The sequence below is a fragment of the Musa acuminata genome, chromosome BXJ3-2 (assembly GCF_036884655.1).
Source record: "Musa acuminata AAA Group cultivar baxijiao chromosome BXJ3-2, Cavendish_Baxijiao_AAA, whole genome shotgun sequence".
NCBI classification, from domain to species: domain Eukaryota; kingdom Viridiplantae; phylum Streptophyta; class Magnoliopsida; order Zingiberales; family Musaceae; genus Musa; species Musa acuminata.
Window position 1 is genome coordinate 29,240,329 of NC_088350.1, and position 25,682 is coordinate 29,266,010.

General features: G+C 41.9%; 4 protein-coding genes and 1 long non-coding RNA gene across 11 annotated transcripts; 3 read left to right on the forward strand and 2 right to left on the reverse strand.

The window, feature by feature from the left end:
• The first annotated feature begins 596 nt into the window (after window positions 1-596).
• LOC103975657 (uncharacterized) lies at window positions 597-2,383 on the forward strand. Of its 2 annotated transcripts, XM_065138462.1 has the most exons (3): window positions 597-1,203; window positions 1,340-1,821; window positions 1,949-2,383. In XM_065138462.1, the coding sequence occupies exons 1-2, from the start codon at window positions 943-945 to the stop codon at window positions 1,808-1,810; spliced, it is 732 nt and encodes a 243-aa protein (XP_064994534.1). In that variant the 5' UTR covers window positions 597-942; the 3' UTR covers window positions 1,811-1,821; window positions 1,949-2,383. The 2 variants fall into 2 exon arrangements, with proteins under 2 accessions (XP_064994534.1, XP_009388952.2); XM_009390677.3 differs by lacking the exon at window positions 1,949-2,383 and having other exon boundaries at window positions 599-1,203; window positions 1,340-1,937.
• Window positions 2,233-6,477, reverse strand: LOC135631069 (uncharacterized). 4 transcript variants are annotated; one of them, XR_010494264.1, is made up of 5 exons: window positions 6,325-6,477; window positions 5,619-5,807; window positions 3,595-3,757; window positions 3,387-3,471; window positions 2,233-3,295 (listed from the first exon to the last, which is right to left on the reverse strand). It is a non-coding gene; the product is annotated as an uncharacterized LOC135631069 (long non-coding RNA). The 4 variants fall into 4 exon arrangements; XR_010494263.1 differs by having other exon boundaries at window positions 5,560-5,807; XR_010494266.1 differs by lacking the exon at window positions 5,619-5,807 and having other exon boundaries at window positions 6,325-6,471.
• A 3,317-nt stretch (window positions 6,478-9,794) lies between these two features.
• Window positions 9,795-18,905, forward strand: LOC103975656 (protein ESSENTIAL FOR POTEXVIRUS ACCUMULATION 1). Of its 3 annotated transcripts, none has more exons than XM_009390676.3 (9): window positions 9,795-9,979; window positions 11,458-11,525; window positions 11,712-12,641; window positions 12,719-12,839; window positions 13,400-14,224; window positions 14,405-17,147; window positions 17,910-18,037; window positions 18,138-18,197; window positions 18,289-18,905. In XM_009390676.3, the coding sequence occupies exons 1-9, from the start codon at window positions 9,907-9,909 to the stop codon at window positions 18,669-18,671; spliced, it is 5,331 nt and encodes a 1,776-aa protein (XP_009388951.2). In that variant the 5' UTR covers window positions 9,795-9,906; the 3' UTR covers window positions 18,672-18,905. The 3 variants fall into 3 exon arrangements, with proteins under 3 accessions (XP_009388951.2, XP_009388949.2, XP_009388950.2); XM_009390674.3 differs by having other exon boundaries at window positions 9,796-9,979; window positions 17,910-18,067; XM_009390675.3 differs by having other exon boundaries at window positions 9,797-9,979; window positions 12,719-12,830; window positions 17,910-18,067.
• A 1,335-nt stretch (window positions 18,906-20,240) lies between these two features.
• On the forward strand, window positions 20,241-21,392 carry LOC135631216 (uncharacterized). The gene has a single exon (XM_065138698.1). The coding sequence runs from the start codon at window positions 20,397-20,399 to the stop codon at window positions 21,270-21,272; it is 876 nt and encodes a 291-aa protein (XP_064994770.1). The 5' UTR covers window positions 20,241-20,396; the 3' UTR covers window positions 21,273-21,392.
• A 1,970-nt stretch (window positions 21,393-23,362) lies between these two features.
• LOC103975655 (probable BOI-related E3 ubiquitin-protein ligase 3) lies at window positions 23,363-24,694 on the reverse strand. The gene is made up of 3 exons (XM_009390673.3): window positions 24,485-24,694; window positions 24,128-24,395; window positions 23,363-24,049 (listed from the first exon to the last, which is right to left on the reverse strand). Exons 1-3 carry the CDS (start codon window positions 24,538-24,540, stop codon window positions 23,531-23,533), a joined length of 843 nt encoding a protein of 280 aa, XP_009388948.1. The 5' UTR covers window positions 24,541-24,694; the 3' UTR covers window positions 23,363-23,530.
• Between the last annotated feature and the right edge of the window lie 988 nt (window positions 24,695-25,682).

The following is a 25,682-nucleotide window of genomic DNA, read 5'->3' on the forward strand; positions in this document are numbered from 1 at the left end:
GCTCAATGTTAGTTGGCAAATTAACGTAGTAGTTCGCCATCATGTGGCTACCATCTCATGGAGTTCCATAGTCATCAAAATCTTTCAGATAGGAAGCTACCGTCGATGTCGACTTGGATAAGATTTAGTCTCACATCGAACACACAGACTCATTCAAGCTGGATCGGATCCACGTAAGAATCGAGACTGTACACAAAATGTGACGATCAAAATCATCACATTTGCCGTGTGCTTGACGTCGGAACGTGGCAATGCATTGGCAACACAATTCATGTGAAACAAATCTAGAGAGAGAGGAGGAGCGGATATTGTGAGAACATTAAATGCGATACATGGAACTTTAAACGATCTCTCCATCTCCGAGGCTCTGATGCATTAAATATCAAGGCATTCAATGACAGCAACCTCTTGCATTTATGGCTGCAACCCAAGTAGAAAAGTCCATCTAACTTGAGTCTGCTTCGGCTCAAAAGTCCATCGGAATACTCCCAGTGTGTTTCCCCGAGTCAAGCCTCTCATTATGGCTGCATCGCTGCACCCATGTCCACAGCCACACAACGTGTCGAGAGAGAGAGAGGGAGAGCCGTAGAGTGTCCGTTTTACTACGTTACCTCGCCCTATTACCACCATGTCATTAGCACACCCCAAACATAGATGAAGTTGTCACAGATTGCTGATCCCAAAGATGGTACCCAAGGCGTGAGTGAGAATCACAAGATGGCAGTGGCAGGTGGATCTGAGAGGGATCGAGCGAGTTATTCCCAGGGGAAGGTGAATCCAAGAGCTTGCAGACATAGAGCTGCGTGATGGGTCTCTTCCATTATTTACCATACGGGAGACCAAATGAGAGAATGCGCAGATGGACGCCCTACTCGCAGCCAAATTAGCATTTAATTCCTTTGTTTGTTGGTCTTCTCTACCCTTTGTTCCATATCTCGTGTGATGGTGTCCTCCCACCCGCTCTCATTAACTGCGTCCCCAAGCACATCCCCTGCATCTACTTCTTCAAGCTTCCCGTCATTCTTAGAACCGCCTGTGCGGTCGGACCTCTCGTCGTCGATGGAGGTCGAGGTGAGCTTGAGGGAAGGGAAGACGGGTCCTGTGACCCTGGACCTTCTTGGTGGCGGCGTGGCGGTCGGGCCTAAGGATCTTGATCTTGGCTTGAAGCCTTCCTTCGGTTGCCATGGCGATCTCCACCCACTGGTATGCTCCTCTTCCTTTGTTTTTTATCATGTTTACGTTGCGGAACCATGCAAGGTTCACGTGATCGACGTGAGATTGGTAGGAATCAGCAGCTCCGACTAATTTCTGATGGTGCATGGTGTGATGTGAGTTGCAGGATCTTAACCTGCTTCCGGATGACGTTTTCGGCCGGAAGAAGAAGGCGGCGGCGCCGTGCCCCCGGAGTCAGAGCGTGTGCACCATCGAGCAGGTGAAGTGGGCGCTCGAGCGGGCGCAGCGCGAGTCGCGTGGCAGGGTAACGGCGCAGCGGCGGGGGCAGGCAGCGCCGGGCAGCCCCGGCTACTCCTCGCCCTCCTCGTCATCGTCGTCGTCGGTCACGACGGTGTCGACGAAGCGGCAGGCGGAGGACGGGCACGAGGGCGGGGAGGAGGGGTCGGAGGACGGAGAAGACTCAGGCGGGGGCGGCGCAAGTCTGGTGGCGGCGGGGTGCCCCAGCTGCCTCTCCTACGTGCTGATCTCCAAGGCCAACCCGCGCTGCCCCCGCTGCGAGTCGCAGGTGCCGCTGCCCACTGCGCCGCAGAAGAAGAAGCCACGAATTGATCTCAACCTCGCCCTCACTCCCCAATAAGCCGTCCTCATGTATAAAAAGATCATCAATTTATAGCCTTGCATCTTTCTTTCTTTCTTTTGTTGATGATTGTTAAGATAGAGAGGATTAGTTCATGTATTCCAGACTACAGATCTTGATTGCTCAACCTTCTTGTAGATTAATCAACATGTTCTGTCGGTGTGTATGTGTACGATGAAGCTGTGCTTCACGAGGCTCTGCATTCTGCTACTTCTCCTTCCTTCTTCTGCATGGCCGATGAAAGAAACACTGTGAAGGCATGACGGACGTAGCGCACAACCTGTGAAGTGGCATACGCCACAAGACATGCAATAGGACAAGCTGCTGGTTGTAAAGATGCACACATTGCGGTGGAAGTGCATGGTACGCAACATGCACATTTAACCTTGCTTTAAATAATACGCAGTTCGAAGCCTCCAACAAAGAACAAAGGGCCAGGCTTTGAATTTCGTGCAAGCAAATCAGAAATGGAACCTTCCTTTTAGATTGTATGTAATATCTTTCTTCCATCCATAATGTATCCGATGGTTTTAGCAGCAAAAGCTCGGAACGCCGCTTCTTGCGGCAGAGGAAGACCCACGCACAGTTGTGTGATCTGTTTCGTCCATCTCCTCTCATCTTTTCTTTCGTCGAGGATGTGTCGCACGCACCGGGGAAGGAGAGGCAGATAGCGTCACGTCTCCTCCAGCACGGTCTCCGCCGCCATTGATGGCGAGCGCGAAGCCTCGAACGCATTTAATGCGCTTCACGTCCGGTTGAGGCCCCGAGCAAGTTCTACGCCTTTGACCACCGCGTGCCGGTGCACGCGCCTCAGGGCCTGCCTCCTCGTCCGCTCCCCGCCATTCAATGCTGCTGCTGCTTCCTCCCTCCCGCCCGCTTTGTGGACCGTGGAAGTGATCGATGAAATCCATGGGACCATACTGCTTAGATTACTGTGGTCATCATCAACAGAAGAGAGATCCCGCCGGTGTTGAACTTGAACCATTCATTTTTCTATGGATCAATCCTCGAAATAGAACCAAGTATCATTCGGCTAAGAGAAGAAGCAAAAGAAGGGGCATCGAGATGATTACCGTCGAGACTCCTAGCTGCAGAGCACGAACCTGGTGACGCCGCGGGATATTACCAGGAGCGCAATGGTGGCGAGATCCGTCGCCGACCACTTGCCACTTGCGCGCGCCTTTGGACTCGGGAGCAGGCTCTTTCGGTTCGCAGCAGCGCGTCCACCTCCTTGAGCGGGTCGAGGTCAGCCCCCTTCCGCTTCAGCTCCTTCTCGCACTTTGCCCAGCGGCGCTCCGCCCTCCCTCTCCCGTGGCATTGGTCACTTTGGCGCGCACTCGTCGTCCATCTTGTACCGGATGGCCCACACGAAAGCCGTGGAGCAGAGGCAGAGGCCATGAGCCTGGGCACGTACAATCACGAACACAGCCTCTCTCTCTCTCTCTCCCTCGGTCTCTGTTGAATAGTCAATCACTGACGTCGTACCTGGCATCCACATTCTAAGCTAAGAAAAAGCAGGAAAACACTTCCAACTTTACCATTGCCACAAAAACGGAAAACAAAGAAGAAGTAGCACCTGTCTAGAAGATGATCATCTCATGTCCGTTCCCTGGTTCCTCTCATCTGGAATAGAATGTCTTGATGCGAGTTGCTGTTGCTCGCTGGTCAGAAATAGATGAATTTATATACATGAAATTATTTAAAGCAGAAAACAAAGAAGAAAAAGCAGGAAAACACTTCCCAACTTTACCATTGCCACAAAACGGAAAACAAACAAGTCGTACCTGTCTAGAAGATGATCATCTCATGTCCTCGTTTCCTCTCATCTAGAATAGAATGTCCTGATGCAAGTAGCCGTTGGTCGCTGATCAGAAACAGATGACTGATGCTGTCGTACACAATTATATTTGAGACACAGGAAAGCTTGTGTAACGCCCTCCTAAATTCCTAATAATGGACATACAAACTAAAAGCATGTCAATTCACTAGCAAGAAGAAGATAGGTTCGCTGGAGTTTTTCTCAAATAAAATCCACCATGCAAATAGTACTATATCACGAGATACAAGTTTGTAGAAACCTGTAATATTTCCAAATGAATTTTGTAGCACTGTAAGTATTTGCAAGCTGATAATAAATACTACAAGACACCAAGGTTCACAACTGCAAATTACACTTTTGTTGCAACAGGAAAGCTCAAGTAAAAAACAGCTGCAGCAACATATTTGTAGGGTATAGATTTACAGTGACAGACTAGAATCGACAAGGCAGCTATTCTTGCAAAATCATCATCAATGAAACTTATCGTCCGAGGCAAAAACCAATCAGCCTTACGAATAAAACACAACTATCCAAAATAAGGCACCGTTGATCCTAGCAAGAATGTGTTTCCAAGTCACAAAGAGGGTCAATTATCTACGAGAACAATTCAAATGGAAGGACACCGATTCAAGCATGCCTAAGATCAGCAAAACCTGTTAACAGCTCAGGCATTTAATATTGCTGGGAAGGTTATATCAATTAAGACAAAGGTCGATCCATTTTTCTCAAGGGGATGGACATCCGATAAACAATGACAAATTCAAAACGATAGCTTCATTCAAGAGCATGGAAAAGGTCCACCCATAGGGGAGGGGAAAGAGAGGATGATGACAGAATAAATCAGAGTAAATAATTATCTGTTACAAAAAATCATGTAAAGATTAAAAATTCCACTATGTGGGGCCATCGGTGCAATGAGATGTGCCCCATTCCAGATGATTTCTTGGACTGCAACAAACATGAACTTGAAGATGGCATCAATAATATAATGGTTTTTTCAACCAACAAGCAAATATAGATTTAATAGTCTGAAAACAAGGATTTTGCAAATAATAGTAATGTATATAACCATGTAAAAACTATTTGGCTGATGTTCATAGGCAGGGCCGCATATTAGCAAATAGTACAATGACCATCAGTCCAGCATGCTTTGATGCACTCGCTTTACAAATCTAGAAGTTCATAACCAGTAATGTATGGCCACATAGATCCCTAAACAGTGTGCCTGATTCCTGCTAGATACATATGAGTATAATTGTACAAAGACATGAAAATACATGAAAAATGCTCTTGCTAGAAACGAAATGTGAACAACTAAAGGTTGCTCTTAATCTTATTCATTTAAGGACAACAAAAGATGGTCTCTTGGCGATAATTGAAAGAAGATACTACACATATGAAAGAAACATAAGCAGATCAATGAAGTACATACAATCTTGTGGAACTGAAAAAAGCGAAGAGTTTAAGACATCTCAATGAATAATTGGACCTACAATTAGCTGCGGTATGTGATTGGCTTCTGGTAGCCTTCTAGCTTGTCTCTACCTTAATCGTTCTGAAACAAAAATCTTGGTCTAAAAGAGATGCCCTGCACTCCTTAGTGGTTTCTACATGTTACAATTGAATAGGTAAACTAAACGTCTTGGCCGTATTTTTGGATCTTCTGTTGGCAATACCAGAGAAAAAGGTAAATAATCTAGCATCACTAAATTCCTATGTAAGAATCAACAAATACAGTTAGGAGTAACTGAGACAGAACTATGAGGCTCTTCCATTCATTTGTGCATCATCATCATCTAGTTAGTGAAATAGTTGATCTACACCGGTTAGCAATCAGTTCCTACAGTTTTAGCATGCTCAATTACTGAGGAAAAAAGTACAATTCTTTGAGAAATTATCAAGCTGAAAAGATATCCTATAGGAGTTTCACCCTTAATAACAGGCAGACAGAGCATGTTCAGGATAACCATGTTCAGCAAAATGACTCACGCGTGTGTGCCATCCCATGAGGGCACACAAAATTTTAGATTGCAGTGATTTCCCTGCATAGGAAGACCATTTCCTTTCCTCGAGAAGAGGTTTATACTCCGAAGGAGACCAAGGATCGAGAAGCTTCAAAAAAGTTCGCAGAAAGTCTAGGTGGATGACTCTGCACAGTCTGCTTAAGGCATATCCATCCTATAAAATGCAAAGCAATACATAAGCTAGAAGCAAACTCTATCTAGTGAGAATCGAGGAAACGAATGCCTATCGCAATCGACATAGAGATCTGAGGATTCTCCATTTGAATCACGATTAGAAACATTTAGCTTCAAAATACAGGAAAAACAGAAACACAGAGATGTTAGCAACAACCGAGGAAAGCACGATCACGTCTTGCTAATCGGGAAAGATATTATGTGCAGCTACAACACCTCCAGAAATTGGACGAATGCAAACAGTCGATTCAATGTTTCCACGATATGGTGATTTCTTCCCAAAAGATCCGATAAACCAAAAAAAAACTACAGGTAGATCTACCCTCAAAACGATATTAATTATGAGGATTAAATGAGAGTGAAATATAGAGAGAGAAAGAGAGATCAAAATCTAAAACGGATCGATTCCGAGTAGAATAAGCCGATGAATTCGACAAGAAGCAGGGTTAGAGTCGACGCGATGGGAAAACGAAAGGAATAGGGTTTCCGGGAAGTACGAGTTAGTGCTGGAAGCCATCGGATCGATTCTAGGTTTTGGTGCGGATCTGGACGGATGCGTTGTAGTTCCCATCCTCTGCGAGTACTTCCCGGGAGACGGAGGAAGAAGCCGCTGAGCTCGCGGCCGCGACGACAGTTCGATGTGATATAACTAAATCTGATCATAACTTGCATGACAATGAGGGACGTACATAAAGGGAGTTTTCAATTATGTAGTTGAATTCAACCATAAAATATTTTTTTTATGATGATATAACTAAATCTAATTATGGAACATTAACTAAATGTGACTATAACGACAATGCAATCAAATCCAATCATAAAGTATTTCCTGATAATAATATAATTAAATCCAATCATAAAATATCCCCCATCATCATTGGACCATAGTCATTAAGCATCCCTTAACAATAACAAGGCTAAAATCAATAATAAAAATATTATTTGATGATAATACGATAAAATCAAATTTTAAAGCCCCCTGATACAGTCAAATTCGACAATAAAACATCATCCATGAAGAGTCCCTAACAATAGTGTATCCAATTATAATCAATAAGTGTCATTTAATGATAATGCAATCAAATTAGATCACCAAGCATGGTCCAATCAGGATGGGGGAGTCGTGATATGTGAATAATATGATGATATTTGACACTTAATCAACACCAATATGAGTGAGAATTCAAATACATTAGTCGAGAGCTCTCGACATTATTTAAGTTATAATTATAATTTTTGACAGTTTGGCACACGTCTTCATGGCTGAATAATAACTGCCAATATTGCGTAACCATCTGCCAAATTAACTCTTCACTTCAATTTAATGGTTATATAAGCTCAATATAAAAATGACTAAGTATATTCTTTGACCTATTAGAGAATCATACTCATTTTTAATTTTATAATTTTTTATTAATTTAAGCATCAGAGATATTTTTAATTTTTAAAATAAACTATGCACGATCATACACGAGTCACATGTTTTCATGATGACATTAAGATTGGATATTAGACTCAAGTTAACTTTAAATTTCTACGGTGTCATATAGTGTTTGATATAGAAACTTTGAGGAATATATATATATATACATAATAATAATAATAAAATATTAAATAAAAAAATATATTTGCTATAAAATAAAATATTAGAATATTTTTATTTATTTTTAAATACTTACTATAATTTCTACATGAATTATTTCAAAATCCCTACTATTACCAAAGAAAACCCCATATAAGATTGAATCAAATCAAATACTATGATCAGGATAATCATTGACACTTATGCCTATGATAATTTGAGATGACAATTGACATGTCATATGTGTGGATATCAATTTATAACTAAATACGGTACCCAAAACAATTGATGCGATAAAACTAGACTATAAAGTATCCCACAGACCAAATGTGACTATAAAGCATCATCTAACAAAAATGCAATTGAATCCGATCGTAAAGTATTTTCCGACAATGATATAATTAAATTCAATCATGAAGTATCCCCCATTGTCATCAGACCATAGTCTTGAAGCATCTCTCAACGATAACAAGACTAAAGTCAATAATAAAATATTATTTGATGATGATGTGATAAAATCAAATTCGGAAGCCCCAACAATGATGTAATCAAATTCGACAATAAAACATCATCCACTAATGATTTGATCGGATTCGGTTATGAAGAGTTCCTAATAATAGTGTAGCCAATATCATTTAATGATGATGCAACCAAATCGGATCATCGTCCAATCAAGGTGGGGGGAGAGTGATACGCGAATAATATGATAATATTTGACACTTAATCAATACCATTAAGAACATGAATAACATGATGATACGTAATTTTATATATTTGACACTTAATTAATACCATTAATACCAATAAGAGTGAGAGTTCAAATGCATTAACTGAGAGCTCTCGATATTATTTTAGTTATAATTATAAATTTTGACAGTTTGGCACACGTCTTCATGGCTGAATAATAACTGTCAATATTGCATAATCATCTGCAAAATTAATTCTTCACTTCAGTTTGATGATTATATAAGCTCAATATAAAAATGACTAAGTGTGACCTATCACTAAGAATCATACTCATTTTTAATTTCATAAATTTTTACTAATTTAATCATCAGAAATATCTTTGATTTTTTTCGTAGACTATGCACGATCATACACGAGTCCCATGTTTTCATGATAGCATTAAGATTGGACATTAGACCAAAGTTAACTTCAAATTTCAACCATGTCACATAGTGTTTGATAAAGAAATTTTAAGGAATTTATATATACATAATAATAATAAAATTATATATTAAATAAAAAATACATTTGCTATAAAATGGAATATTAGAATTTTTTTTTATTTTTAAATACTTACTATAATTTCTACATGAATTATTTCAAAACCCCTACTATTACCAAAGAAAACCCCAAAAAATAAAATAGAAAACGAATAAATAATAGAAAAAAGTATGAAAATATTAAGAAAAATATGTAATTGATTATGAAAATAAATAAATAAATAAAAATATTTTTAACTAAATTACACTAATTTAATTAATATCGAAATAGGAGTACCCAACATATTTTCATGTTCGGTAAGAGGTGACATTTTCCAATGTATTATTGTGTTGCGACCCACAATTAATGGACAACGTAAAAGACTATATACAAATATAAGTATTTGTATATATTTGTGCAATCACAAATATACCATCAACATAACAACTTGTGCACTCACAAAGTTGCATTCACCCCACATTAGCCCTTTTGTGTTTTGCTCATCTCTCTCCTCCTTTAATTAACTGCATTCATATCAATCCAGCTTTCTGTTCCCCATATAGGAGCACAAAGTAAGTGACATTTGCTTGGAATCTAAGCATTCCTATTACATTTTATTGCCCATCAATGCAAATAGAGCCTCGAGTTGCAAAAGGATTGGCCAATTTGCTTGGATCCATGTCTAACTCGAACCGGACACATTGGGTTCCCGGTAAGTTGCTCCGCGCCCAAACCCATGCTATCCGAGTTGCCCGGAAGGAGAAATCAGCACCGTTCGATCTCTGAAAGGTGATCCAATAGGATCATGCCGCACATCGACTGATCGGATACTGAAACGCTCGCGGGTAGTCGTACCGCATATGTTTACTTGGTCGAGACCAAAGCAGCCACACCCTGCAAAAGATACCCCGCGTGGGGCCGGAGTTAGATAGCCACGTTACAGGTGGATTCGACTTTTATGATGGGTGGTTCGTTCGTGGGTGCTTCTCGATGCGAAACCTCCACTAGGGTTAGAGCTCCTCTGCCGGCGCACGTTTAGGAACGCGATCAGGTGGCTAATAGAAGGATCGAGGGAGATCAACCGTCGGATCGTCTAATCGACGGCGGTGTTCGATTGACTTGTCCTGGGGTCACGAATTAGTTCGAAGAACCCGAGGGATCGTGCTAACGTGCGCAGGCGTGGCTTCTCTCATTCCTCCATTTATCCTCCCCTCTTCCTTTTTCCCCATTCCTCCCCCCCCTCCGAGCAAGCAGCCACCACAGAGCGAGAGCAGGAGCTTGACTTCTAACGATGGCCGACCTCAGCAATGCCGATGGCCGCCGCGAACTCACCGTGGACCCCTCGCCGCACCAGACCGTAAAAGGTTGTGCCTCTGCCTCCGCCTATCGTCCAGAAACCCTAGCTCCGTCACGGGTCTTTGTCCTTGGACGGCCGTGCTCCCTCTATTTGGGAATCAAATTGTTGATCATTCGCCTTGGGATGATGCTCTCTTCTTTTAGGGTTTCGCTGTTTGTTTATGTTGGTCTACTCTTTGAATGTTTCTTTCTTATTGGAAATACTGCTGCTCGAAGCTTTGTCGTTGGAGATATTGCGAGGCGATTTTTTGTTGCTTATTACAGTCTTAACAATCTGTTGGTTTTGCGGTAGATTGATCTTTCTTCCATAGAAGAAGAGGGAAAAGTTTGTAATGTTCATTATTCGCGTTCAACGACTGTGTAGGGCAAGTTATCCATCGTCTTATTTGATCAACGGGAAGAGTGTGGAAGGCGAGTTCATATCATTGCAGTTTTGACACGCCCGATCCTATTTTGGCAAGTGTAGAATCTAATCTTGAAAGTTGCGAAGAAAAATAAATGGCAAAAAAAGGAGAAAGCTAGGACTAGAGGTAGGTAACCAAGTGACAATTAACACCATCGCTCCTCTTATATATTATGGCCTAGTGGAGTCACACTAAGACTGTGCAGCCGAAGGGAGTTACTGATGTTCACCATTCGAGCATTGGAGTATGGTAATTTTTTACCATTCAACTGCATCAGCCTTTTTAAATGCTTTAAAATTAGAACGAAAGTAGGAATAGGCAAAAAAGAAAGTACTGGAGCAAGATCCCTGTGCTGCTTTGGATGTATCCCATTGCTAATGTACAGTTGTTTAAAGAACTTGCTTTTGGGCTATCATGTGTTTTCCTATAGTTGAAACTGCAAGGCTTTCTTTTATTTAATCATTCATCTGAACTTCAGTCTTATAGCATATGTCAAATAGCTGTTTGAGAAAGTTGCAGCGAGTGTTTGACATGTTTAAATAGCCTATCTAGGTATCTTCTTTTTTACCGTGAGTTCATGACACAGTAGAAGAAAGATTCCAAATTACTAATTTATGAAGACAAGGACAGACAGATTTACATTTTCAGAATCTGTTGGTTTTTTATCTGTCATTTCTTAAATGCAGTAAATTGTCATATTTAGTGAATACGTAGTTGTAAACAGCGGAGATATAATGGTCCTCGAAACGGATACTTCCTTTTGAGATAATTTAATTCATCTTTCAGACTTGAAGTACTTCATAGTTCATACTTAAGCTGTGTTGTTCCTTTAGGCTTGTTTCTGGTGATGTCATTCTAGTACCATTTATCAAATAACAATGGAGACTCGTGGGTCTTTTATCCATGAGCAGAAGAACCATATGATTCTTCATGCCTTTTCTTTAGTTCTAACAAACATGTTATGCTATCTAAATTATATTATATTAATATTATATAATTTTGAATTTCGTTCTCTTGCTATTCATTTACAATTGTCATTCTATCGCACAGTTTCTTCTACTTAAGATGTTCAACTTTTGCAGACATGCAAGGCTCTGACAATTCTATACCTCTTTCTCCTCAATGGCTTATATCAAAGGCTGTTGATAAGGTTAGTATTATGGCTGTGGTAAAGTAGTGCTCAAATAATTCACGCTTGCAGTTTTTTTAATCCGACATTCCTGTGGGGTCTTCAGCAAGCAATGATGGCTGTGGCAGCCATCATTGCACTGGTGTTACTTTATTTTGTTTGCTACTCCGAGTATAGCATGCAATTTTGAATCTTATTCTCATGCAGGAATTAGGCTCTCATCATGACAATAGACCAGATGCTGTGAAGGCATTAGGAGCTGGTGAAGACTTGTCTAATACTGGAAAGAGAAATGATGTTTTCAGGCCAGTCTTGCATAACCTAGAACCTGGGCGCCGAGATCGCTGGCATGATGAAGAAAGGGAAACTAGTTCCGCCATTCGACGAGACCGTTGGAGGGAGGGGGACAAAGAGCCTGGTGATGCTCGTAGGATAGAGCGATGGTCTGAAAATACATTCAGGCATTCTGGAGAAACACGCCGAATTCCGTCCGAAAGGTGGAATGATTCAGGTAACAAGGAAAGTGACCAGCGCCGTGAGAGCAAGTGGAACACACGCTGGGGGCCGGGTGATAAGGAGTCTGATAGCTGGCGTGAGAAGTGGTCAGACTCCGGCAAAGGTGGTAATGGAACTCCTGACAAAGGAACACCTGCGCCCTATCTTAGCGGTCATGGCAAGGACATAAACAACCATGGAAAGGAGACAGAAGGAGATGACCATTATTCTCGTTCATGGAGGTCCAACTATACGTTGGGCCGTGGAAGGGGAGATTCTTCTCACCACCAATTGCAGACACCTGTCAAACAGCCCAATATGATTGGCTACGGTAGAATAAGAGCAGAAAATGGGATATCATCTGCGCCTATTGGTCGAGGAAGGTTTAATTCTAGCATGAGCAGCACAAATAGTGATGCTTCACGTTCCCTTCACTTGGGTTTTTCTCATGAGAAGTCAGATGGTGCATCCGGAGACCTTTCAACTATAAGATATACTAGGATGAAATTGCTGGATATATACAGGACAACTGATATAAAAAGTTTTAGATTGTCATTAGATGAGTTTGTTGAAGTACCTTCCCTGACACAAGTTGAACCTCTGGAGCCTTTGGCTTTTTCTGCTCCGACTTCTGATGAATCGGTAATCAACTAGATTAATTTTATTGGCCATACTTCTTTCCATTTCTGCATGTCCTTATGCTTTTGGTGTCTGAGTAGGTTATCATCAAGGGAATCGACAAGGGAGAAATTGTGAGCAGTGGTGCTTCTCAGCTTATAAAGGAAAGCTCCATTGGGAGGACTAACACAGATGCTGTCTCATCACGGCAAAGTAAATTAGGTTCTGTTTGGTTTCTGGTTAATTTCTGTCACATATGAGATGTTTGATTGTTCTTTATAATTTCTAGTCCTTTTGGATAGTCTAAATTATCGTGGATAGGCAGTGACCATGATTTATTAAATGCTGGGCTTGGTTATAAAGATGATACATCGACTATATTAAAAGTGATAATTTCAGCCCTCTGGAGAGTCCATCATATGGATAACAGTACTATTAACTCGAACATCATTTAGAGGTGGACATAATTAAATTTCTCTTTAATTCTGCCAAATAAAGTAAATGTAATAGGTACGTTCATTTCAAACCTATTGTTAAAATATGGGATATAGTTTGTCTTTTTCTTTCTTTCATGTTTTCTAGGAATCAATTTGGATTTTATGCATGAGGTCTAGCATCTAAAATCAAGTGTCATTACCATCACATGCCTGAAATTGACAAAACTTACGAATTTTTTTCCTCTCTTTTTGGCCTTATTTTTGTTTTAAGGTAATCTTACATTATGTTGGATGCAGTTCTTGTTAAGTAAGTTTCCCTAACATTGATTGTTAATCTCTTTGTAGATCTAGATGTGGTTCTTCCTAGTGCAGATGAGATGATTACTAAAGAAGTAACCAGGATGGAAAGTTCATCTCATTATGTTGTCCCACAGAAATCTCAGTCAGCTGGAGACCATAAATATGGTTCTAAATTTGATAGGAAAGATTTTTCTTTAGAAGTTGCATCAGTAGAGTCAGATATGAGTTCATCCCATCTGCAGAAAGATGTGGATTTTAAGCATAATACAGCTATTACCTCTTTATTATACAGAGATGGCCAATGGCAAGACACCGACAGAGTTTGTTTTCATTCGGATACAAAAAGTGATTCCAATAATAAAAGGCAATCAACTGAAGTTATGAAGGAAAGTGATAGTTTGATTTCGAAGGATGTGTTGATTGCCAGGAAGCTGCAGTCACCTTCTCCAGAAGATCTTTCTTTGTACTATAAAGATCCTCAAGGTCAAATTCAAGGTCCTTTTGCTGGAAGTGATCTTATTGGATGGTTTGAAGCAGGATATTTTGGTATTGATTTGCAAGTACGACTTGCGGGTTCTCCAGCTGATGCACCTTTTTCATCACTTGGGGATGTAATGCCTCACCTACGGATGAAGGCAGGGCCACCACCTGGATTTGGCGTTGTGAAACACAGTGTTACATTGGACGAATCTCTTAAGGGAAAAATTGTTAATCCTGGTAGCATTCATTCAGGTCTTGGCGAAAATGTTCTAAAGAGTGGACAGAGAAACATGCATGACACTGCAACTGAATCACAGAATCGGTTTTTGGAGTCGTTAATGTCTGGTAACATGAGCGGTTCACCTTCAGAAAGCTTTTCTCTTAGTCGAGGTTTGTTAGTTGACTAAAATATTTATTTGAAACATAATTACTGGAAAACATTATCTGATGAGTTGCATGATAGATCACCACTTTTTTTCTTCTTGTGATTATGTAAATATTCTGTCTGCTTAGCTTCTGAGCATGCCTGTATCAGATAAGTTTTCTAACCTCCTCACTTTATCCATGCAGGTATGCAAGAATTTGGAGGGAGCACATCTGGCCGATTGCCCTCTGTGGTAGGAGAAAGTGGGAACGATATGAATTACCTCTTTGCCCAAGCCAGGTTGTTGGAGAGGCAAAGGTCATTACTGAATCCTCGTTCATATTGGTCAGAGGGTGATGTATCATCAATTGCTTCAAAAACAGATATAATCTCAGATTCTTCTGTGCCCCATTCTAAATTCATGCCTTCGGCTGGGGGCTCTCCCCCTCAAATTCTTCAGTCTCCTCAGCATGTTGACTTGTTGTCCTTACTGCATCCTGGAGCAGATAAGCCTCCTTCACGGTCTGTTAATTCTGGTGTGCCTTTTCATCCAAACTTTTTAGAAGCACCAACTGTAAACAGCCCTATTTGTGGTGGTGTTGAGTTTCCAGCTGACATGTTAAACATGCATTATAATCAACCTATGCCTTCCCAGATCAGGTTAGGAGTTCAGCAGCAGGGTTTGCAATCTGCTAATCAGCCACCATTGCCTCATTTAATTACACAACATGGTGATCTTTCGTCTTGCTTAGTTCCACCCGAGAAAATGCTAACTTCTGAGATAAACCAGGATCCTCGATTGTCGAATTTATTGCAACAACAGCATCTGCTGTCACAGTTACAGTTGCATTCTCAGATTCCTGCTGCTCAACTCCCTTCTCTGGAAAAGATCTTGTTGCTCCAGCAGCAGCAAAAGCAGGAGCAGCAGCAGCTCTTGATGCTTCAGCAGCAGCAGCAGCAGCAGCAGCATATGCTTTCGAAGGTCCTATCTAGTCATCAGTCTCATCAACAGTTTGGTGATCCTTCTTATGGACAGGCACCTGCTGCCATGTCAGCAGGTAATGCTGCTGTCAATCATCTTATGCTTCAAAGAACACATGAGGTACTTCAGATGAATCAGCAGAGGCCTGTTGCATATGAGTGTTCCGAGCAACCATCTTACTATCCGAATGTTAATATGCAAGGCACGCTGGATGTCAATTCTGTAAGCTCTGGATCTCTGTCCATGTGCTTACCACATCAGGTCTTTGACCAAATGTCTTGTTCAAAAGAATCAGATACTCAATTTTCACTGGATAATGATGATATTCCTAACCCTACTACTGTAGAAAAACCAGTGATGGCAGAAAGTTTGACTTTCTTAGAGGCTATGAAGACATCTGAGGAACTAACTTCTGATCTCCAAAAGATCGATCAAAGTTTGGGTGATGCTGAGACAGACCATAAGCCACCATCGATATCTCAGACTCAAGCAGTGCCACCATTTGGTTCTGAAGCCCTGAATAATTTGGATTCTGTCGAGGGTGGTCAAACATCTCATGATTTTGTATCATCTATCTCTGATCAAGTACAAAATATAAATATTTCTGGCCATGAAGTTAAAGAAATGGTTGCAGAGGCACAAGTTAAAAAGGCTTCTGAAAAGAAATTAAAAAAGCAGAAGAAATCCAAGACAAAGATATCTGCAGACCCTGGTAAAGGATTGCCTAAGATGGTTTCCAGCCAAAGATCAAGTACTGACATTGAAATTGTTGGTACAAATGCTAATGAGGTTAAATCTGAAGTGCAAGCAGATGCTGAAGAGTCTCTCTGTGGGCCTTCATCTGGAACAGGAGTTGAAGGTTCTGTTGCATCCTCCACCGAGCATTCTGAATCTCTGAGATCACAGTTGTTATCCTCCGTGAATCTTGTAACTGCTGAATCTAAAACCGAAGGAGAAGCTGAATCTGGAGTGGTGGGGCCACTGACATCCAATTCAAAGGTAACTTCATCTCAGTGGGCATGGAAATCCTCTCCAGGTCTCAAGCCTAAGTCACTTTTGGAGATACAACAGGAGGAACAGCTGAGAGCACAGAAAGAAACATTGCTTTCTGAAATTGATGCAGTTCCTACATCTGCAAGAAGTCCACTGCCAGCTCCTTGGTCAGGGTTAGTCACCAACTTGGAAAATAAATTGAATGGTGATACCAAACAAGCTGCAACAAGTTCCGTGGTTAACTCTGAAAATAATCTGAAGTCGAAGAGCAGGAAAAGTCAGCTGCATGATTTATTGGCTGAAGAAGTTTTGACCAAGTCAAGTAAAGAAGACACAGAGCTTTTTGTTAGTCGTGCTGAGGGTTTACTTCTACCATCTCCGACACCAGCTGGGTCCGACATTGATACATCTGCTGTTGATGATGATGACTTTGTTGAGGCTAAAGATACTAGAAAAGCCCGCAAGAAAGCATCAAAGTCAAAAGCTTCAGGAGTTAAGATCCCACAATCAGTTGGTATGGCTGAATTGTCTGCAGATCCGTCTCCTACTGAAAAGGCTAAAGGTACATGTCAGGTTCAACAAGAGAAAGAATTGTTGCCTGCTCTACCCAAGGGTCCATCTTTAGGAGATTTTGTTCTTTGGAAGGGGGATCAGGTAAGCTCTGCTCCTCCTCCAGCTTGGTCTCTGGACTCGAGGAAGCTTCACAGGCCGATGTCATTAAGAGACATTCAAATGGAGCAAGAGAAGAGGTCTGGAACCGTGCAGCAACAAATTTCAATACCAACTCCTGCAAAGCTCCAGTCAAACCATGCTAGCCGTGGAAATGGGTCTTCTAGGCAGGATTCTGGATCATTTCCATCCAACACTGCATCATCCATTCATCTCGTTTCACAAGTTTCAACTCAGACAAAATCTAGGTCTGAAGATGATCTATTTTGGGGACCTAGTGAGCAATCAAAACCAGAACCCAAGAAGTACGTGCTTGGAATTGTGTTTTCAGAGTTCATATGTTAATTGCATTGAAATTCTGTCTTGAAGCTTATGTTTCCTTGCCACACATAGTTGTTTTGGTTTTGCTAACATTTTTCCTGCTATCTTTGTTACTTACAGATTAATTGGATTCATGTTTTATTTCAATAATTTACTTTATCTGCATGGCTTTTATGCTTTTACTCTTTTGGCTCTTTTATCTGTTTGTCAAGTTGACCAAATCATATGATTCTTAACTGTTCATATTGTCATTCTTGCAATATTACAGCATTATATCTTGGTGTCTGTCAAGTCGTGTCCTGCAACCCAGATTTTTATCTGCTATTGTTTAATTTTGATACGATTGTTTCAAACATGTACTGTTATAACTTTAACTGAGATCACCTTGCAGTATTGTTGGCACGATTGCTTCTTTGTTTTTATTTATGCAACACTTGCTGTTATTATACCTTCTCTATTGTGTTTATTTTCACCGATCTATATGCCTGATTGTTCTGCCTTTCAAGAATGTGCATGGTCGATATAACTTGAGGGATAATTTTTTTTTATTTTTTAAGCTGTTACCTTCTCTAGGATGAGTTTCATGAATCAATGGTGTTAAGCTTATATGAATTTCATATGTAGGATAACTTTGTCATGATTTATACAATAGTTACAAAATTTGCTACTTTAAATTTCTGAAGTTTTGTGCTTAAAGAGGCCATTTTATCTAAGCAAACTGGGGTTGGCAACAACTATTGGTTTAGGCAACTGGTTAAGGGCACTCCTTCAAAAGGAGCTTCTGGAGCAGGATCAGGTCAGAAGCCATCAGGAAACAGACCTGTGGATCATTCTCTTTCAGCCTCACCTGGGCCAGTTGTGTCGGTTTCAAAGGGTAGGAGTGTTGCCACAACAAAGAACTCAGGTAAAGCTCGCCATTGGTTCGTTTTCTGATTTTGTTCTTGATACTGTTTTTTATGTTCTCTTATTTGCAGAAGCAGTGGAATTCAGGGACTGGTGCGTGAATGAGTGGATCCGTCTTACGGGAACAAGTGGTACCATTATCAACTACCAAAACTGTTTTGCTCTTTTTTTGTGCTTAAGATAAGATTATCATTACTTAAATTTTTTTTCCAATTGTTTCAGATACAAGTTTTCTGGAATTTTGCGTAAAGCAATCAACTTCAGAGGCAGAAGTGCTACTGAGAGAAAATCTTGGTTCTTTGGACCGCAACCACGAGTTCATTGACAATTTTCTCAACTACAAGGAATTCTTGGCACCGGATGTCCTCGAAATTGCCTTCCAGCCACAGAAGTCCCGAAACACATCTGTACATAATACATCTCTTCGGAGTTCCAACACTGCTACTGATGCCGAGGAAGGCTTAGAGGATGGGTTAGATGGGCCATCCAAAGGACGGGGGAAGAAAAAGGGGAAGAAAGGGCAGAAGATGAACCCATCTATCTTAGGATTTAACGTAGTCAGCAACCGGATAATGAAGGGTGAAATCCAGAGCATCGATGATTAGAGGGGGTTAGTTGTGCCGAGTGTACATACATTATCTTGATAAACCATATGTAAATGTTGTCATCCTTTTCTCTGGCGGGTTTCCGCGCAAGTAGTTGGAACAGAATTACAGCTCGATCGATTTTGTAGGCAAGCAAAACCACCAGGCATGTGCTTTTGAATACAAAAAAAGCTTAGCCATGGTTGATTCAAAGGACTAGTCAGGCATTCAATGTTTTTTTGTTGGATTATTTCAGTCATGAACTCTTGATTCTCTTGGTTAAATTTTGACATGGTTGAAATTGCCCATGGAATTTTTATTTTTCCAAAATCTGGGGATCAGCACTCACAGAAGTTTCAGCACCATGGCTGGCTTTGTACTGGTGATATTCTTGTCCATTGTAAACGCCCACTCGAACAGGTTAGGAACATTAATGCCTATCTTTGATCTTGTTATTTTTATTGTATTTCTAAAGTTTTGTAGAGAGGTCATCAGAGTTGTCAATATTTTGTTGTCTGAAAATCTTTAGCGTTGGGGGGAAAATTTTTCTTTATATTTTAGTGTCGCCTTTTACTTTACATTCATCGTTACATATCTTTTAAATTTAATTAAAATAAGAAAGATTATTATTAATTTTATTTTTATTATCAATCATAGACGTTTTTTCTTTGATAATTCTTTGTGATTGATAATATGCTTTTTATTTATATGCTTTACTCTTATTTTTTTTTGTTATGGTTTTTAATGTAAAGTAGAAGATATAAAAATTAGGATAATCATTTGAAAGAAAAGGGATGAATTTTTTTTTTTAAAAAATCTCTTTTGTGTTTTACTCGAAAGATATCTTTTTGGCTTCGTCGTGATCGTCTTCGTCTCATTGCTTTTGCCCTGGTGCGTCTACCTTACATTTGCTCGTTATTTTCGTCTTGTCACTTTGATCTTCTTGTTTTTGCAGGCGTCCCATTCTCGTATCGTCATTATCATCCTATCGTTTTCACCCTTATACTTTGATTCTATAACATTCTAATCCTTTATCTTTATCCAATCGTAAGACCTTTATACATCAACTATACCACTATGCTTCTCGTACGTCATTGCGATGAAGAGAGAACAAACATCGATGATATTTAAAATATTAGATTAAAAAAGTATCAAATGAAAAAAAATAAAAAATTAGGACATGTCATGGGAAAAACCTAAAATAAAAAAATAAAAAATATTTTCCCAAGAAAAATCGCCTTACAAAAAAATCGGTGGTTAAGTTTACATTCGGTGCGTAAACTTCATATTCTAAAAAACAAAAAAATAAACTTCAGATATGGAATGTTGACATGAATGCTATCACTAATTTGAATTTTGGAATGAGCGAGAGACACCTCTTGTCTTAACCTTCAGATCGTCGTACAGTAACGAATCTCGACGTCTTAACTATCAATGTCGATTATATAAATCTTTTGCACAGAAAAATTTATAATCTATTTTTCATATATATATATATATATATATATAAATCTTTCTGATCTACCTCAGAGATAGCGTAACTAATAAGATAATAAAATTTAGATCAGTAAAATAATCAGAAAAAGAAGATTAAGGAAAAACAGGAAGAGATCTAAAGCACGAGATTTGAGGCGAGCTGTTAAGCACCGGACACCGGAAGCGGCACCGATATCGTCGCGGAGTTGGTTACCGGAATCCTCAGGCTGGTTGGCGTCGGGGTCTTATTCTCCTCTCTCCCGCCAATCCATGCCGCTCCTCCCCTCATCTATTTTACTCATCTCAAACGCCAATCCCACCGACTCATCCCTTCTCTCGTCTTATTCCCACGCACGTCTTCGCCACATGAAAGGAGACGGAGATCACAAGCGTAGGAGGAACGGAGAAGGCGAGGATATGCCTCCCTCCCACCCCAGCGTCGAACTCACCCTCGGCTTGTCTTGCTCTCGTTCCCCGCCGAGTCCTCCCCCATCCTCCCAGACTCCTGCGGCCGCGCAGCCCCCTCCACGCCCAGGTTTTTCCGTCTTCCACGGTGCTTCCTTCTCCAACGGCGTCGCTCCATCGCCTCGGTTTGGTGGAACCCGCACCCGGCGCAACCCCACGCAGGGCCCCAAGGACGGCAGCAAGGGCGAGCTCGTCCAGCCCGCCTTTGCTTGGTCCACCGACCGCCGCGCCACCGTGCACTCCCTCGCCCACCTGCGCTCCCATGGCATCCGGGAGATCCGCGGCGTGGTGCAGTGCAAGCGGTGCGAGGCCAGCAGGGAGATCAAGTACGACCTGCTCGCCAAGTTCGACGAGGTGGGGGGCTTCATCCGCGCGAAGAAGCACCTCATGCACGACCGAGCGCCGCCGGAGTGGACGTGCCCTGTGTTACCGGGCTGCGACGCCTGCGGGCAGCCCAACTGCATGCGGCCGGTGATGGCCCAGAAGAAGCGCGACATCAACTGGCTGTTCCTGTTGCTGGGCCAGACGCTGGGTATCTGCAACCTCGACCAACTTAAATACTTCTGCAAGCACACCAAGAACCACCGCACCGGCGCCAAGGACCGCCTGCTCTACCTCACTTATCTCGGCCTCTGCAAGCAGCTCGACCCAGCCGGTCCATTCGATCCCTTATGTCACTGATCTAGCAAATCATGGTAGTTGTAGTCCGGTGCAGGTTAGATCAGATTGCCGCTCCTAATTCTGTTCCTCTTCATAGCATCTCCCCCAAGCAATTATAAAGCTAGATAATGTTGTCATTGACATTTGTGGACCAATAGGTCCACCTCACATGTTCTTATATCCGCAACCTTAACCTTAAATCATCAATTAAAGATTCTCTTTTTTTTTTTTATATATATAAATATAATATATTAGGATGGATAATTTTTATCTATCAAAATTATTCCCATTATTATTAGGATAATATATTATCTATCAATATTATCTCTTGTAATTTAATAATTATGTTTTATTATTAAAAATAATACAATTAATATATGTTTTATTATCGAATAATTTGATATTGTAAAGTATAAGCATTTTACTTTTATTATTATTATTATTATTGTTTTATTTTCTTTCAATATGATTTGATCTTTTATTTGAAGATATTTTGTAGGGTATCTTTTTAATTTTCAGGATATTAGACTACTAACTGATTTAGATTTTAAGATTTAATATATGATTTCCTAATTTAATTAATATTTATCATCTAATTTTCACGCATTTTCTTTATTTGGGCCGATGGAGGACAGCTCGCGGCCCAACTATTTGGCCTATAACTGGCTCTGTTTCTTCCCCACCGTCGTCCTCATCGCTCTCCTCTCGCATGACTTTAGTCATCGGAAGTCACCGGATGGGGTAGGCATTGAAATCCACAACCCCAAAAGAGAGGAGGACTGGCGTAGGGCGTGTTCTCGGACATCAATCTTAGGTGGAAAGTTAAATGCTGTCATCTCCTCCCTCTACTTTTTGTAGTTCTTGGCTAGCTGCCGATTCTTATGTTGACCCCTTCCCCTCCATTACCTTTCTAGCATGGCCTACCTCACTCACTGTAAGAGATAGCGAGCGTGTCGTATTAAATGCTTGGGCCAGTCCTAAAGATCATGAAATATGATATCTTCGACAAGGAGCACAAACAACATGCATGCCTGTTAGAGAGAGAGTGAGCGAGAGTTTTATGTTCCATGTTCATGATGATGGCCTAAGATGCCACCACCACCCCAAGTGCCTTAACTTTGTTGGGACAGCCAGCTCAAGAAAATAAAAAACACAGCATGGGCTTGATCAACATGCCTTCAGCACAATGAGATCAATCATCACCCAACTCACTGGATATCAGAAAAATCAATACTTTTGTCTTCCAATGCTCGTAGTGCAAAAGTTTCCTTACAGATTTGTGCCACTTTCTTCATCATCTTTAAGGCCCCACGACTCACCATGCCAAGCTTTATCCTGTGCAGTTTCACCCCTATATCCACTCCACCTCACAGAACCCCCAAAGTCCTCAGACCTTTACACTGTCGAGAACTTTTAGCCATGCTTTTTATCCGCCTAACATTCTCCTCCTCAGAAGCTTATTCCTATTCCTCAAGAATACCAAGCGGCTGCCGTGATGCAACAAAGCGAAACCTTTCAGTGCACAACAGCTTTGAGAGCCTCCAGTACTTCAGTCACCATTAGCAAGTTGGGTAATCCACTTCAAAAGTCTCTCATGCTGCCTCTCGGTCAAGTCACTTCGATCTCACTTGGCAAATAAACTTTAGTAAAATGGAGCACAATTCTTCAGCATCTTCCCTCGGGGAAAGCCAGAAGACCTGGTAGATGCTCCCTTCTCGAGGAACAAGTGGCGTCTCCATTAGGCTCTGCCACTGATCTCAATCCCATCGCCTGCAATGGTTTCTGATGGGTTCCAGCATTCACCGCCCTGAACAAGGCCAGCAAGTATTAGGAGGTCAATTCATGCCTTTGACTAGTTCGTAGATACGACCGGAAAGCGGTCGCCAAGGGACGATCGAACGCGTGGCGACATGTGGTGATGGCCACGACAGACGCTTCCACTTGGGGATCGAGGAAGGTTTGTTGCGTTTACCAGGTCAAAGGAACATGAACACCAAGATAATTAATTACCTTTTCTTTGGTTTTGATGAGTTAAGGATCTGTTGATTTAGATAATCCTTTAGTTACTTCAGATGATCGAGATGATCAAATGAAGTGACCGACAGATAGTATTTGGATTGAATCGAGTTGGATTCATTGCAGGCATGTTCATGAACTTGTTGTTCATGGAGGATATCTACACGGATACAAGAAATCTAATGTGTGGGAGAAGAACAGAAACAGTATGAAGCTAGGAAGGGATGGCGAAGGCAGAGTGCCCTGTTGTTCTTGGACTACTCTCAAGACATGTTTACATGGACGATGCCGTTCTTGATGCAGTTGCAGATGGGGCATGCGTCCACGGTGGGGCCGCAGGTCATGCAGAGGCAGAGATGCCGGCATGGGAGAAGCAGCACCGACGGCTCGCGCTCGCGGCAGCTCCAGCAGCCTCTCCTCCACTCCCTCCCCAGTCCGATGTCCTCCTCGTCCTCTGCGTTGTCCCCGCAGCAGCACGACTCGGCGTCGTCGGCGGTCGCCGGTGCTTCGTTCACCATCACCTGCGCCGCCAGGACCTGCTCGAGGTTGGTCCTCAGCACGTTGGCCGTGGCCTCGTTGCTCTGCGCCAGGTTCCGCCAGATCTGGTTCTCCGCATACAGGCTCTTGATGCGCTCTTCCAGCGCCCAATTCAACTTCCCGACCCTCGCGATCTCTTCCTCCTTGGCTTTTATCCGCTTCGACACGTCCTCCTCCACCGCCGCCACGACCTGCCTCGCGAACATCCTCCGGCGCTCCGCCAGTCCCGCTCGCACCGTCTCCGCCTGCCATTGCCAATCCCAACCCATCAAAAACCGCAACTTCCGATCAACAGAGAAGCCTATCCCAGTCAAGATAATTACATGCTGCAGGATGACGCGATCGAAGTCGAGCGACTGCCGCTGCAGGAGGGAAGATACGTCATCACCAAGAAAGGAAATCGGGCACGGCCGCTTCCTCGACGCCGCGGCGGCAGCGACGACGTCGTTGAAGGTGAGGCCGCTATCAGAGGCGGCAGCAGAGACCGGGGCCAGCGAGTTGCAGGCGGCGTTCGCACCGGGGACGGGCGAGATGAATCCCATCTGCATGTCGTAGAAACTTGGCTGGTTGCTCGTGCTGCCAATGATTTCACTGCACCAAGATCACCACCACCATAATAAGAACAATAAAGAGCTAGAAGACATGGCCATATCAGAGAGAGAGAGATGAGAAGTTGGTACCTGGTTCTTACGGGTTGTGAGGGGAAGGGGTGAAGATGGTGAGCGTCAACTGCCATGTTATCGGGGTGGGGAAGGAATCGGTGGGAGAGAGGGGCATGCAATGGGAATGGGGTGGCAAGAGGTGGGATTTATTGGCGGGGGGGGGTTTGGTTCGAAGAGAGAGAAGGAAGGAAAGGATAGGGAGGGGGGGAGGAAGGATTTGGTCACTGGGTTGGTGCCTTAAATTTCGTGCACGAGCACCCACGTCTCTCTAACGCTTCAGGCCAAACATCCGTGTACGTTTCTCGGAAGCGATGGGCGCACTGCGGAGATTGGTTTTTCTTTGGGGGGAAGCGGACGTGACACGCGGGCCGCAGCAGGGGGGCAGCGCCGAGGTCACGTGGGGGGAGCGGCGATCTCGGTCGTCCCGTGGCCGAGGTGAGTGGGCCGCGGCCACGTGCGGGCCATAGGTGGAGGAATGCGCCCACCACCACAGCCAGGGTGGGGGGCCCGCCGGCGTCCCCGCCTTTGGACTCTCCCGTGGCGCTCTTCCCCGTGCCTCCGTCGTCCCCTGCCAATAAAACAAAACAAAAAAAATCCAAGAAATAAATAAAAAATAATTGTATCTGATAAATATTTTGATTATAGTGAGATAAATATGAGTTTATTATAGAATTTAATTTGAAGATATGTTTACTTGAAGTTAGGATTTATTAAATTAAGGATTAAGATTTATTTTATCCCATGTGATTTTATTTGTAAATCTCATTATGATTTACCGAAAGAATCTATATAATTTTAAAAACATATCTTATAAGTCATTCTCTTTAAAAATATATCTTATAAGTTATTCTCATATCTTATCAGATGTTAAAATTTACATATATTAACTCATAATAAATTATTAATATAATAATATATATAGTTTAAGTTTTAAAAAATGATCAAGGTCTATTTTAACCCTATGGTTATGACCATTGACCACTTACGTCTAAAATAATCCATATATTTTTAAAACACATAGTATATAAGTCTCTCCTATTTGATTTAATAGATTTTAGAGTTTGCTTACGTAACATATTGACTTATAATAAATCATTAATTAATATAATGATACATATAATTTAAGTTTAAAAAAAATTAAGAGTACTATTAATAGCGAAAGGAAGCGTCATCATGGAAGCGACCACTAGCAGTAACACTGAGTCATTGCTGTATA